Genomic DNA, 16,157 nt, shown 5'->3' with positions numbered 1-16,157 from the left:
GGTGTGGGTCACCAGAACCACGTCATCTGTGAAGAGCATCACCCTGATGAGCACCAACCTTACTTTGGTCTTCAAGTGCATTCGAGCCGGGTTGAACAGCCTCCCGTCGGACCTGGTGTGCAGATATATGCCATCAGTGGACGAGTCGAAGGTGTAGGACAGGAGCAGGGAGAAGAAGATCCCGAAAAGGGTTAGTGCCAGCATGCATCCCTGCTTCATGCTGCTGTTGATTGTGAAGGAGTCTGAGGAGCATCCATCATACATGACTGTTCCCTTCATATCAGCATGGAAAATTATCATGCTGCAGAGAGTCGGGTGGCAACTGATCTTACTGAGAAGTTCAAATAGGCCCTTCCTGCTGACCAGGTTGAAGGTTTGGTGAGGTTGATGAATATCATGTAGAGTGGCTGACCTTGCTCTCTGCTTTTTTCTTGGAGTTGTCAGAGGGAGAAGATCATGTCTGTTGTCGACCTGCCTGCTCTGAAGCTGCACTGGAATTCTGGGTACACACGATCCTTCAGCAGCTGCAGCTTGTTGACTGTGATGCAGTCATTTACTTTGCCATTGATGCTCAGGAGTGAGATCCCTCTGTAATTATTACAGTCACTGCAGTTGCCCTTGTTTTTGTAAAGGTTCACAATTGTGACGATGCACGTGTCTTGACTGCTCCTTCCTCCCTGCAGTGGCAGAGTAACTCGTGCAGCGGCTGAAACAATGTTGGTTTCCCATGTTTGATAGCTTCAGGCGGGATGCTGTTGCTACCTGGTGCTTTGTTGTTTGGGAGGGAGTTTATTGCTTTGCTGAGCTCCTCTAAGGTGGGCACTTTGTCGAGCTCCTCCATGGTGGACAGTTTCTTTATGCTGCTAAAGGCTGCATTGGTGATTGACGTTTCTTGGGAGTATAGCTCTGAGTAGTGCTCCACCAATCTGATCATCTATTGCTCATGGTCTGTGATCTTTTCTCCCATCAGAGATTTCACTGTAGGACCTAGAGCCTTTTTTGATACCACTGTACATACTTTGGATGTTTCCAGACTCGGCACTGCGCTGGATTCCTTTACACAGTTGCTGTCAGTACTCGTTTGCTCACTGTCTAGCGATGCGTTGGGTGATGCTTCTGGCACTTCTGAGGGTAGCAGGCATCCATTCATTGGGGCATTTTTTGTATGCTATGAAGGCTTTTCATTTGTCCTTGATTATTGGCTCCATCCCAGAAAGGTGTGCAGTGAACCAGTCCTGGCTGGGCTGTTCCTTCTTGCCAAACGTGGACATGGGTGTGCTGTAGATGGTGTTCCACTTGGCTGTGGTATTGTGCTCTGGCAGGTCCTGGAGAGCCTGGTACAGGGTGGACACATACTCTTGCACCTTGGAGGGGAATGACATCTGTGCGGTGTTGATGCGAGGGCAACCTTTTGGTTTGGAGTGGTATAGTGTATGTGGCTGTAGGCGCACCCTGCTGCTCACGAAGGTGTGGTCAGAGTTGCAGTCTGCACTGTGGTGATGACCAAGTCGATCTGGAGCCAGCAATGAGACCTGGGGTGCTTCCATGACACTGTGTTGTGGCTTACACTTGAAGAAGGTGTTTGTAATGCATAACTCTAGCAGTCTCTGACCATTTTCATGGGTCTTTCCAGTGCCATGATGTCCAAGGCAGGTAGGCCATGACTCGTGGTCCGCACCTACTTGAGTATTAAGGTCACCAAGGATAGTGGCTTGTCTTTGGGGCATCCTTTGATCTGTTCATCCAGCTGCCTATAGAACTGGTCCTTTTTGTCTTCTGAAGACATGAGGGTGAGGGCATAGACACTGAGGATGTTGATAGAACCTCCAGCAGATGCTCAGTGCCCCCTGAGAAAGGCTCAGTCGAGGCTAGGAGGATGTTTTTGATGACGAAGCCCATTCCATACTGGTGGAGCTCCTCAGGTTCTTGACCCTTCCAGAAGAAGGTGTAGTTTTCCTATCTGAGGGAGCCACTAGAGGTGAACCTGGTTTCCTGGAGGGCTGTTATGCTGACATTTAGTCTGGTAAGCTCTCTGTCGATGATGGTCATCTTCCTGGTGTTGTCCACCTCCCTGAGGTCATCAGAGATGCCTGTGCACATGGTGTGCATGTTCAAGCTTGTGAAATGAAGAGCTTGAATCTTCTCTGTTGGTTTCTTGTTTCTTTGTCAGGTGTGGAATTTTCATCTGCTTGTCACGCTGAGCAACACACTGAGCTCCAGACACCCACTGGAACAGGTAGATGTTTGCAGGTTAACACCTTAATGCGCAGGGGCTGCCCAGCTTGAGGTGGGAGGAAGTCGGCAGGTGGGACATGATGATCCCTCTCACCGTTAAAGTTGACCCATCGCACCCCTTCCCTATGCAAATCGGGTGGGACTTATAACCTGTAGACTGCCAGCTTCCATGTTGTTTTCTCACTCAGTAGTGAGGCTGGAGTGGCCTCTTCAGGGTGCAAGCCTGGGCATGGAGTATGGAGATCCTGGGCTGCCCAGACGTCAGGATTTCCCTCTCATCCTTGCTGGTTGAGTCAGAGATTTCCTTCTCTTAGAATGGCTGCCTGCCAAGGCTAATGTGCCCAGTCTGCTCACAGAGTTATACTGCCACACAGCAGGCTCTGTGAAACCAAGGGGTCCCACGTGAAGGTGCTGCTGTGGACACAATAGTATAGTAGAGGCTGTATGCAAGTAACTTCCTGCCCAGCAGAGCCAGACAGTGGTCCTGTGGTGATCACTACACCTGGGAAGGAGACTCTGTGAGAGATGCTTCACTTTCTTTTTGCAAGCGGGACATCAGGCCCAGACCTCACACACACTATATGCTGAAAATTATAGTTATGAAAAAATATGTATGTATATAATACATGTAAATAGATATGTAAATAAATAATCCAAGTAAATAGATATGTAAATAAATATCCAAGTAAATAGATATGTAAATAGATATTTAAATATTACATGTAAACAGATATGTAAATATTACATGTAAACAGATATTTAAATAATACATGTAAACAGATATGTAAATGATACATGTAAATAGATATGTAAATAATACATGTACATAGATATGTAAATAATACATGTAAATAATACATGTAAACAGATATATAAATAATACATGTAAACAGATATGCAATTAATACATGTAAATAGATATGCAAATAATGCATGTAAACAGATATGTAAATAGTACATGTAAATAGACACTTAAATATTACATATAAATATATATGTAAATAATACATAAGAGATATGTAAATAATACCTGTAAGGAGATATGTGAATAATACATTTAAACAGATATGTAAATAATACATGTAAACATTTATGTAAATAATACATGTAAACAGATATGTAAATAAGGTAAACAGATATGTAAATAATACATGTAAACAGATATGTAAATAATACATGTAAACAGATATGTAAAAAATACATGTAAACGGACATGTAAATAGAATGTAAATAATACATGTAGAAGACTTGTTTTACAAACTACATCAGAAATAATAAAAGCTAGATTGTTTGTAATGATTTATTTATGATCACTACTGAAGGATTTGTGAACACATTTTTAGCCATTTACATAACAATTATCATCTAGTCACCTTGAAATTGACAACATGCATGCAAGTATTTGACAGGCTGACTTTTGAGATTGAAAACACATTTAATTGTTTGCCAGGCAGTAAGTTTGTATCCATACCCCTGTAATTATCATGTAAACAACAGATCATAATGACTGCTTGTAAATGCAACATTTTTGGTGCATGGAGGATGCCTTGAATGAAATCCTACATTTGAGACAAGTGCCTTTTGTTTCCAAACACACCTGTCAAAGAAATTTCATGATTTATATTATTAACAGTTACTCACCATAAAATTGTGAAATGCATCAAAGCAGTCTTGACAAGCCTTCTGCGCACATGAATTTGTTAGAATAACTTTTAAATATTTAATTCCAAACATTCAAAGAATTTTCACAAATAATAGGAAAATAAATGTATGAAAAGGGCTTACCTGTGTACATGCAACTAAAACTTAGTCCAGATCAAGAAATCACAAAATATTTCTTCCCAGAAAGTGAATAGTTGAACTTGGGTTAAAATTTATCACAATATGCTAATTGACTGGTAATATTAATGACTATACATTGTTGTTTTCCTCAGCGTGTTAACTGTATTTGTACATGGAAATGAGTATAGGAATTAGATGAGTGGACTGCATGTTTTTCATAATGAGTCCACAACTGTATTGGCTAATCAAATTAATTGCTGATGCATGAAATGTACATATGTTACTGGCTGTCAGTCCAAATCTGACTTTTTCTCAGTAAAATCTGGCTTCAAGGAGTGGAGATGATAAGCTTCAAGGGGTGGAGATGATAAGCTTCAGGGAGCGGAGGTTATAAGCTTCAAGGAGTGGAGATGATAAGCTTCAAGGAGTGGAGATGATAAGCTTTTTGGGCAGATTTTAAAGAACAATGATTTCACAAACAAGTTTTCAAAAGTAGCATGAATCTCTGGTTTTCATCAACTCAGTATAATACCTTTACATCGATAGCTTAGAAAATAATGTTTATTCTTTATTGTTTATGACTTTTATAGTAAGCCAGTGGGTAAGTATGGAGGTACTGGCTTTATAGTGCTGATAAATAGTTAACATTTTTAAAGTTTACAAAGTTGAAAAGTTGAAGTCTCAAGAGAAAATATTTCATAAAAAGCTTTAATTATAATGATCACTGTAAGTCTGAATTTTTCTGCATTATAATTGTTGCATTTCTTATTTTCCGCATTATTATTAATGTTTACATCAATAATTGGAGACGTATAACAGCTTTGTAGGGGTGAGCTATGAAATTGTTGATAACTTTTCTGTTTTCTTTTTTCCACAGCACTTTTGGTTTGGCATCCTGGGAAATTTCTTGTGGTGGTTGGTCAGTGTTGTGCAGCTGTTGAAGACAAGACCCTGTATGGGCAGACAGCAGACACCAGGTTCTCTGAATCAAATTCTGAATGTCTTGTTTCTTATTGATTTTGTTGGATCTCTAGCTCTGATGGCTTTCCCAGACCAACTCCTAACTTTTCAGGTAAATTAAAAATAAATCTCTCAAGTTTTGATAGCCAAATTAGTAAAATAGTTCACAGATTTTGAAATCAACATATATCAAAATTAATATTTGTTACATCCAAATGACATAATATCGTGAGACCCTTTTTATGCCCTTCCACTAATCATTTAAATCAAGCCTTTACAAATTTTTATGTTTAAAATACCTGGACTTCCATTTAAACAGATATGTTGATCCCAACCAGCTGTAGAATGTGTAATTGGTAAATCCAATCAAACTCTCTATCTTTCTGATTAATATTGCTACTAGAGAGCTTTGTATCAGCTTAGAAGATATAAACTGTCTGACAAAGAATGCAGCTTTTATTGTGTTCAGATAGGTTAAAGTTTATAGACACTTAGGTCATAGCAAATGCATTCTTTGTTGGCAATTTTAAACCAGAATGTCTGGTTTTCTCTTTCTGTTAGTGAACACATCTCTTTTAATCACTGTAGTTGTGGAGGAGTTGGATAGAAGTGCTGGTGTAGATCTTCCATGGAGATTCATCTGGCTCTCATTTTTTTGGGATCTGTCAGATTGGTATCCCACAGAGGGTCACCTTTTCTTCTGATAAAATATTAATTGTTAGAAAATGATTACTGAAAGGATGTGGAGGATGTGGACCCTTCCATCTGCTGGTGGGGGAACTAGCACCCCTGGTCTCTGACCGGTTTTGTTACTATTGTAACTCATGGAGGGAATTTATGTGGTTGATACTAATCACTTTATCTTGTTAGTGAGAAGTTTATATACCCCTTTGTTGCCAGTATCATTGGTGTGACAGTATTGCTACATGTTAGGTCATGTGACAGTTGTATTGATGAGACATATTATTTATTGCAGTATCCAGGTTTCGAATAATACCATTGTCTTGCAGCCAGGTTTTGGCTAAAATGGTGGATAAAACATAATTTTAGAAAACTTTGTTTTAAGTAGATGTATAAACAAAGAAATGAAAAGAAAACTTTTTTGAATTTTTATTTAAATTATAAATGCTTTGGTTTCTGTATTGCAGATAAACAAATTTAGTTTTTTAACACTAAGCTTAACACTGCACAAGAGATTTGTCCACAGTGTTTGGAATATTATACACAGTCAGATGATCACAGATTCTATTGATATCACCATTAACTCTAAGTTTGGGTCCAATAGAGGGTATCAATTGAATTGTGCTATATAAAAAAAAAATTTATATTGAATTATTCATTTTATTTCAGACTTTTAAAACGATACTTTATATTTAATGAATGATATAGCATGAATAGAGTTTTAAATATGAACTTCACTTCTTCAAAATACATATCCTAATCATAATACTTTAGGATAATTACTACTACATCACAATTCCAGCCCTCTCAGATTAAAGCTTTCAAGCTGAAAAGCTAAAAGGTATCTGCCTACCTAGGTGGTAGTTAGATAGAGTGATCTCCCCATGATACTGTGATTGGCACCAATTATTATATACTTTTGAGAGAGTGATGTATGTGAGGTGAGGTTGTTTGCATTTGAAACATGCACAGTGGATGGAATATTGGCATACCACTATGCTACTTTGATGTAATGTGGTGGACATTTCTTTGGATATTGTACTTGTGAAAATTGTACATGATCAAGCACACAGCTTACTAAAATGACTGATCCCTTGTGCTCAAAAATCAGCCAAATAATTTTAAAGTACAATATCTTTAGCAGCTATTAAAATGGGGAAAATGAGCCAGACTGGAAAATACCAGCTTCTGAAAATGCAATAAATGAATCACCAAATATATAAAATGTCAAAAACAATTATTGGCTCTTTTTTTTATACAATTTACCTCCGAAGTCCACGAAGTGAAAATGAGCAAATGGAGCTTGCAGTTTCTTGAAGTGTGCACACCTAGAGTAAGGCCAAGCTGTATACTCTATAACTACTACATCCATCAATCATACACCAAAATAAAGGGAATTAAAGTTTTTTTTTGACAATACCTATGATAAGCAAGGTCTTTTTAAAATAGTGAGTATGACCAGCGAGGAAACCCAGGTAAATTCTTTCTTTAAAATTCTAACCCTTTGCCAAATACGAAACTGTTGAGTGCCACCATATTGTGAAACCATCAGAGTAGCATGCTCTCCACAGACAGAGAGACCCTCACAAAATCCATACAGGCAGTTCGGATGTTTTCTACTTCAAAACAAATTGGAGGAGTATCATCTTCAAAGAACAGTAATCTCCATCTATAACTTACCAAGTTTTCTGTTCTTCCTATTGCCGATGACAAAGTTTTCTGTGTTACCACATCTGCACAAAATTAACCACCTTTGGGACATACCTGCACAGATGTCGATGGCATCCCCTCAAATTGGTATAACTCTGTTAACAAGTGCATGTCTAGGGCATGATATAGAAAACTCATTTAAGATTGCTGTATAATTTCCACTGAGTCAAGATACATACAGTTAAGTTTCATAATATCTTGACTTAGGATATAATTCATTGTCATATGCATGATGCATTACTGATTTTACCAGTATCAAACATCATTGTGCATTTTAGACAGGTTGCATGTGGTTCACAAGAATCAATAATGACACTTCAGTTTCTTTCATATGTGCAGGTTTTGTGTGTAGTATAGAAAACTCATTTATATTACTCTAAATGAGAAATGAGCTTGTCCAGTTTCACAACTCACATAGTGCTCCTAAACATTTCCTGCATACCATTTCCAGTTTATTTGCGTAATACCCAAGAACCCACTTCATGAAACCAGTTATACAGCAGACTAACCTGCATAGTACTTCCTGTAGATGATTCACAGTCTGTACAGACACTCTCATGGATCAGTCTAGCCCACATAGTTCTGCCAGGTACTTCCTATGGACAACTTCTAGTTTATATAGGCACTGTCTTGGATCAATATAGATGTCTCTTCACTCACCCTCTAGCCTCTACCACCCACTTAGCAGTAAGTGGATTTTATTCATAACATGCTGCAAGTATATTGAACCACACTCCTCGACTTTCTTCTCCAACTACCTCTCAGGTAGTACAAGAGATCAGCTTTATTACATTAATCCAAACTGATGAAAGCTGGTCCTCAAGTTCTCTCATCATTATTAAATCTTACTATGATGAGGTTTCAACTGAAGTTCTCTGCCCATTCCCATTAGAGTTATGTCCTCTTTCCTCTACATCACCAGCCAGGTCTACAGTTCTGACATCAGGTGATCATTGTCTATGGAAGATATTACTTTCAGCTGGTTCCACAAGTTACTGACAGCTTTCATCATCAGTTATACATGTTCCAGGCATCTTTGTATGTCTGTTTTTGCAAATTCAGTCCCTCAGATTTGCTTTTGGATACCTATGAGATTCGTAACATTGTGATCATGGGATCAATGTTGCAGTGGTGATCTTCAATAGGCAAAACACAGCTTACCTTCTCCCACCCTGAATCTCAATGGGACTATGTTTATAAAATGGTCCACTTCATAACATAGAGGCTCAACATACTATGGCCATGGCCATAACAGCAACTATGAACTTAAAACAGGTGGAAGAGGATGACATTCTGTCTACCTCCACCTTTCTTGAAGGCAATCATAGGCCAAGATATACTTATAACCTTAATCATCTGATCTCGTCATTAATGATCAGGCTGTTGAAATCCATAACAAGACATAAAGGATGTCTTCTTTCCATCCCTCAGTCTCAGCTACAGAGAAGGGGTTTGCAAGGCAACCAGTAAAATATTTGCAGGGATGTCCCAAGAGAACATGCCACTGGGAAGCAGTCCTACTGAATTTACAACCATCAAAATCCACAATTCTTCAGATCTAAGTGGAAGAATCAAAGGGAGGTAAATCATGTTCACCATCATTTCACAAGACCCACCCTGTCTCAGATGACCTTCTTCCATGCCCCCCTTACCACGTATCCTGATAGGGAGAAATCTCCAATCTTTCATTACTTAAAAGGGGAAGACTTCCCTTTACAACTTGTGAACAAGACAGACGGTTGCCTGTCAACTTGGCTTCACATTCTTCACATCTCCTAAGCTTTTGTCCTGGGTTCTTTCAGATCTCTTGGTCATCAACCTTAGCACATTTGTTGATCACACCATCTGCTGGAATTCGAACCTTTGACCATTGGACCAACTTTCACAATCTGCACAAACAGGGTTTCATCTTAAAGGCAGTGAAACCACCCTGGACTCACACTGGGCATACCTTTGCAAGTTCATCCTCCAGCAAACACGATTCCTACAGATGCAAATACAGATGACGGGAACAGGTCTCCTACCATTTCCAGATGCCATAAGAAAGTTGCCCCCTCAGGATCATTATTTACATATCAAAATCTTTGAGATGAAACCATTTTGAAAGATTTTCATATTTTCATTGGTGGCTTAGAACCTACATTGGAATCGAGTTCTTATTCTGTCAGACAACTTCACTGTGATGACTTACTTCAAACAGCAAAGCAGAACCAAGTACCCAGACCTTTATATTTTTGTTTGGGATTTTCTAAAAGGTGTCCTCAATGACAAATCCATGTTTAAGTTTGACATATCCTAGGCTGGCCAGTGTATTAGCAGACTGTTGCCCTGCAAGAAGCAATGGTCTCTCAAGGAATGGTTTTCACTCAGAAGATACTTGGTGGGATCAACCTGTGATGGAACTATTGGCAATAATGTGAAATGCCAAAATCCTAACCTTTTTCTCAAAGATTCTATATCCAAAAGGCCTGATTAATCAATTCTCTTTCTATGGTTTGGAATGACCTAATGCATATACATCTCCAACACCTCAGGTTCTGAAGGTTATACAGAAATCAAAAGAATCTGAGTGTGTCCTCCTCCTGTGTACTCCAATCAAATGGGAAATGTTGGACCAACCTCATCAATTTTGCCACAGAATCACCAGGAATCGAGATATTCCCTCATCAATAATAAGCAACCATGATGACAGGTGTTTCATCCCAACCAAGTATTACTGAACCTGCACATCTGGATCTTATTAAATGCACCCATAAGAACAAACAGTTCTCGCAAAAAGTGGTGGAGAATATCTAAAGTGCAATGGCCATCCACCTTAGAGGCACACAAAGGCAATAGAATAATATCTCAGTGGAATGCACAAGAGCACTTTATACAAATGGAGGCATCCATACTTCAATCCTAGTACACTTCTCCAGTCATTTTAGAGATCTTTAATCCTAAAATGCTGAATTCGAGTGGGAGGAGCCTTTATCTGCTGTGCACATGGTTACTTTTCCGAGTTCAACAGCTTCATAAAAATGCAGCTTCACAACTTCGCAGGCTTTTCAAGAGGGAAAAAGTTTGAGCAAATTTAATGCTGACCCACCCCCCCCAGCCAACTTTTGGCATCTATTACCAGTAGTGTAATCTAGAAGTTGTCTCTCTCTGGGGTAAGAAGATGTACCTCCCTCCAACTCTTACCTAGTCTCCTATTGCATTATGATTGGGTAATGTATTTTGAAGAAGAAAAAAAAATTGTAGTAAAAAGTATGTTTCTTCAATAGAACTTACCGAATTATTATACACATACATCCTCCTAGCCTCCCCACACAGTTACACTCATATAGAGAGCATTCCTTCCATGCCATTAGTAACTATCGATTTGAAAGGATTTGATACCAATCCCAGTGTCAAGGTGACATCACTAACTGCCACCTAGGTGGGCAGATAACTTTCAGCCTTTTAGCTTTCAAGTTTTAACCTGGGAGGACTGGATATGCTAGGTAGTAGTAGTCATTCAGCAGCTTAGGAACGATGTATATTACTGAACTGTGTTGATTTGCAGGAATGTGATTTGATTTTACTAAACTGCATCCATGCGTAAACCGTATGCTATAACCATAACTCTGATCTCACAAAGCTGCTACATGTTCATTAGGAGACCAGAAACATAGCTTACTCCAGAGTAAGGGGATGTAACTTCTTCTACCTTGTAGCTATTTTCCTGATGTATTTCAATTAGGTAACATATTTCAGGAAGAAAGCAACTTTTAGAGTAAATTATGTTTTCTTGATAATACTTACCGAATCATAATACATGCACACACTGTCAAGTCCTCCCTGTAGTTTTATTCCTGGAATAGCATCCAAATAGTATCTGGTGATTGACAGAATTTGGGACCAACCCACCAAAGGGAGTCTACCCTAAACCCACCAAAGGGAGTCAAGCCTAAACCCGCCAAAGGGAGTCAACCTCAGCAAGCGAAAAACCTTGTAGCACTTGTGTTGCTAAAGCAAGCTAAAATGATGAATGTAGATTCTAGCTTGAAAAAGCTGGATTTTTGAGGTAATGGATGTACTGCTAATGTGTTATGACTGGGTAAATATTATTAAAGGAACATTTTTTACTTGTGAGGCACCCATTTTGTGGTATTTATGACTGTGACAGATTACAAATTACAAAAATGACATGAATGAAAATAGACAAATGGATAGTATATTGTATAAACAATTACTGCTTATGGAGACTGTCTCTATTTCAGACCATCCATGTCGACAAACACAGTATGCATACTTGTCGGGCTGTGGGAGCACTGCTATTGGGTACTACCATCTTTAACTGGTATGCCCCATCATACATGTCTGACACTGACAGGAAAACACTCTTCATTAGTGGTATTGCTGTAAGTATTTGGATTGTCTGTCATTTTCTCATATATATGTAATATAAGACTATTGAGTGTAAATTAGAAAGTTTGCTCCTTCAATTTTCTTTGATCCATTAGGACTCCAAAACATACTATCTCCATATGACTGAGGTTTCTGCAGCAATATTTCACCAAAGATTATTCAATTTCAACCAGATCTGGCATGCAGCTTTTTATATTGATGTGACCTTTCATAACCATTAACCTTTGATTTCCAGTATAACTTTACTAAAGAATTTTGATTCCCATCATTCCACAAATTTAAAACAGATTGAGATTAGGGCTGCACAGTTTTCAGTTACTTTCCTTGTTTCCAGATTTAGCAATGTACTGTGAACAAAAATGACATGCTTCTTTCGTAGCAATATGCACGATATATCTGGTTCTGTCAAGTTTTCTTGAAACCATTCATAGAATGATTATTAAAGAATTTGCTATGTTGGTTCATTATGTGACACAGATCTGAGTCTGCATTATTCATAGTCCAGGATTGTATTAAACACATGAGCTAATTAGAGTAAATTGCTTTAATGAATTATGCTAAAAATGGATTTCTTGTCAATCGTTAATTATTCCAAACTTTGTAAAAAAAAAATTTTTATCTATATAAAAATGTGAAAGCTTTGCTTGCCTTGAATTTTGTCCATTTTTTTCCACTCCAGACAATTCTGTTAGTAATTTTAAGCACTGTGGTTGGATACTGTGTAGATGGCTTACAGTCCTCCAGAGAACAGCTTCTTCTTGTGGTTGGTGCTGTGCTGGTGCGATTTTGCCCACTGTTGTTTGGACTATACCTTATCAAGCCAGATATCACTACAGACACTAAACCAACTGACAGAAGGGTATACCACATACACTCTAGGAACAAGGAAGCATCCAGTACTTGACCAATGCATTGACAGTCAGGCCCTTGTTGGAAGAGTGCATAACAATTACTGGCACTCTGATAGCCTTACAGCTTCCAGCATTGTTTAAAAGTAGAACCTGTTATCATATCTGACATTCATGCCACTGTCACCTACAGCCATCAACCAACCCAAAATTTGGGCATTAACACAAAATATCGAAATCTACGTCTCAGAATGTGCAGTCACTTAAATGCTTTGAATAACTTTATAATCAATAAAATAGTCTCTTTGCATAATGCTTAATTTCAAAATGTAACTTAGTAGGCACCTGAATGTGCCAGTTCGTCAGAAAGTCATGTTATGTTTATTTAGTTTGTATTGTGTGGTTGACTTTTATCCATAACTGAGGGTAGGAGTTTGGGCTAACCTGTCTAATGTTTTTATTTTTCTGAACAACATGTTACATAGCTAATTTTTGTCTGTGATTGTAGAATATATTTTAGGATTATAATTACCTGTAGGTAAAGTCTATTAAAATTTGGGTCCAGAACATTGGTTTTCCGCTTAGGAATTCCTGGTGTACCTGATATTTGCCATGTTCTTTACTAAATGTTTAGTAATAGACCTGATCTTGTTGACAAATTAGAAAGTTCTAGAAATGAACTTTTGATCCTTATCCTGGTCCCCATATTGTGTCTTAGGTTTTTGTTTTAAGGATTTTTATATCAGAATTATCAATTCCTCTCTTATCATCCGAAGCGGTATTAGTCTTTTAGTTAAATTCAAGCTTAATTTGAGAGGATTTATTCATTTATTATTGACTGGAATTACAAAGTGCTCATTATTACATTTGGACTAAATCACTATTTTGGTATTATTTTGAATTCATTTTGAGACATTTTTGATTATATTTTGTGATACTTTAAGACTCTTAGCACATCAACACTATTTCAGGATATTGGTACATCAACAAATCCAAGATGAGAATTCATTTGGAACCCCACTGGAATTCATTCAGATAACTCTTTTGGACTTGTGATAAAAATGTTAGGACAATTTGGCATTCAGTTCACAATACTGTAAGTTCTTTTTAAATTTTCACTTTATTTTCTCAGGAAATTATTTGTTGAATTTTACAAAACTTGTTGGCTTTCGCTCTTTTCTGTAACTTAGATTAAGCCCATAGAATCAAAACAGAAAATAGTGATGTCTAGGCCTACGTTGATGAGCAAATGCTGCTTGTACAGCTGATGACTATTCTTTGACTCACAAAATTTCATTTGTCACCAAGTCTTCATCTCAGCAGTATTTTGGTAAAAAGCCATCTCAGACTCCTATGTGTACTTTCAAATCTCAGTATGTCGCAAATTTTAGGAATCAAACTTCTGAAAGGATTTATCAGAATTCTTTATTTCTTCCTACATGCTCATTTTGCAGGAAGATAGGGCACATTATTTATTTTTTGCTACTTTTGAAAAATAAGCAACAGAGTAAAGAAAGAGTTATTCCAAATGATCTAATTTCAAAGAGGTCCTGCTCATGTATTGAAAACATGACACGTACATTTGTTGGGTCAAGCAAACCCCAGACTAATTTTATTATGAAGAATTATGAACAATTCATGTTGAAAGGTTCTATATCACTTATTAGTAATTATGCCAAGCCTATCCCTATTAAAATATTAAGGGACACAGGAATTTCTCCAAGTCTTCTATTATCAGGTGCTTTGCATTTATCTGAGAAATCTTCTAGTGAAAGTATTATTATTCGGGAGTAGAGTATGGCTTTGTTCTTGTTTCTCTCCATTGTGTAAATTTGTCATCAGACTTAGTCCAGAACCCATGACAGTTGGAACAGTGACTTTTTTATCCATTGAGGGTATTCATTTATTATTCGGCTGTGATCTAGCTAGGGATGAGGTTGTGATTAATCCATTTGTAATGGACAAGCCTTGTTTGGATAAAATAACGTTGATTCTGATAAGATTGAATTCCCAGATTTATACCATACTGATGCAGTTACTAGAGCTATAGCAAAAAGAGCTTTTTAAAATGATGTTGATCAGGAACTTATTATTTTGCCTAACACATTTTGAATATTGATGAGGTCCCTATTGCTACACATATTCATCAGCCAAGAGGTCACAGTGATCCACATTTTACTATGTTTTCTCTTTATTCTGATCAGGGTGACCAAAGATAATCACTCGTTGAACAGGAACAAGATCCTAAGATCACTTGTTTGTTTCAGACAGCTATTAATGAAACTGAAGCTACACAAGTACCATTTTGTTATTTTGTGAAAAATGGGATGCTTATGAGAATTTGGAGACCACTGGAAAGAAGTACCTGCTGGTGACAAGTGGTCAGTGAACTATCAAATTGTTGTTTTGAAGTTATATAGACAGGATATGAAAAGTCTAGCCCATGAAACTTCCATGGCTGGTCATTTAGGAGTCTATAAGACTTCACAAGACCTAGAATAATTTTTTATTGGCTAAAAATTACAAGTGATGTCTCTAAATACTGTAGTTCTTTTTGTTAAATGGTAGGAAGACCCAATCACAAGATACCTAAGGCTCATCTGCAACCTATCCTTGCATTTTATGATCCATTCAGCAGAATAATGGTAGATTGTGTTGGTCCTTACCTAAGACCAAGTCAGGCCACCAATAATTGTTGACCATAATGTGTGTGTCCACAAGATTTCGAGGTAATTCCTTTGAGGAATATCAAAACTAAAACCATAGTAAAAGCTTTAGTACAACTTTTACACTTTTTGGCCATGCCAAATCTGTCCAGTTGGATAAATGGTCAAACTTTATGTCTGGAATTTTCCAACATTGTTATGTATGAATTAGCATCCAACAGATTAAATATTCTGCCTATTGCCCTGAAAGTTAGGAATTCTTAGAAAGATTTCATTAAACTTTGAAGAATATGATTTATTCATTTTGCTTTGATGCAGGAAAACATAGGGACATGGTTGTTCATTTACTGTTGTTTGCTGTTAGGGAATCATTTCAAGAATCATTAAGTTTTTAGTCCTTTTGAACTAGATTTTGGGTAGACCATTGAAGTTATTAAAAGAGAAGCTTCATTCAAACCGAAGATACAAAGATTATTCTTCTTGACCCAGATGTCAAAGTCTTATAAAGTTGCAACAACTAATCTCAGCTCTACTCTGTCAAATGAAATTAAGTTATCGGTATTACAGAAATACTTAGGAAAAGAAGTTTTTAGCCTGGCAGTAGAGTTCTGGCTCTCTTGCCCATCTCTCACAATATCCTTCAGGCTTTCAGGCTAAGTATTATGGTCATTATTCAGTTGAAAAGTAAGTTAGACTTAAATTATATAATTAATACTCTTGGGAGACAAAAATAGAAACAACTTTGCCATATAAATGTGTTACAGGAATATGTTTATACAGATAGCCCAGTTAAGCATTAAGTCAGTGTAGCTGTACCCATGCCACACAGTAAGAATTTAAATGATATAATGCAATCTGACTGTAGTGATATTAGTTTAACCAA

The 16,157-nt window shown here is 37.5% G+C and overlaps 1 protein-coding gene across 1 annotated transcript; it reads left to right on the top strand.

Annotated features, from left to right (window-relative positions):
* Window positions 1-4,669: 4,669 nt before the first annotated feature.
* Window positions 4,670-15,565, top strand: LOC149775703 (uncharacterized). Its single transcript, XM_089944515.1, has 3 exons — window positions 4,670-5,089; window positions 11,613-11,753; window positions 12,440-15,565. Exons 1-3 carry the CDS (start codon window positions 4,973-4,975, stop codon window positions 12,662-12,664), a joined length of 483 nt encoding a protein of 160 aa, XP_089800641.1. The 5' UTR covers window positions 4,670-4,972; the 3' UTR covers window positions 12,665-15,565.
* The last annotated feature ends 592 nt before the right edge of the window (window positions 15,566-16,157 follow it).

The sequence above is a fragment of the Sinohyriopsis cumingii genome, chromosome 19 (assembly GCF_028554795.1).
Source record: "Sinohyriopsis cumingii isolate HCF-2022 chromosome 19, ASM2855479v2, whole genome shotgun sequence".
NCBI lineage: Eukaryota > Metazoa > Mollusca > Bivalvia > Unionida > Unionidae > Sinohyriopsis > Sinohyriopsis cumingii.
The sequence above is the reverse complement of the archived record's forward strand: the minus strand, read 5'-3'. Positions and strand labels throughout refer to the sequence as shown.

Coding starts and splice junctions, on each gene's coding strand:
- LOC149775703 (XM_089944515.1), top strand. CDS start 4,973: ATGGGCAGACAGCAGACACCAGGTTCTCTGAATCAAATTCTGAATGTC. Junction 5,090..11,612: donor ACCAACTCCTAACTTTTCAG/GTAAATTAAAAA, acceptor TCTCTATTTCAG/ACCATCCATGTCGACAAACA. Junction 11,754..12,439: donor TCTTCATTAGTGGTATTGCT/GTAAGTATTTGG, acceptor TTTCCACTCCAG/ACAATTCTGTTAGTAATTTT.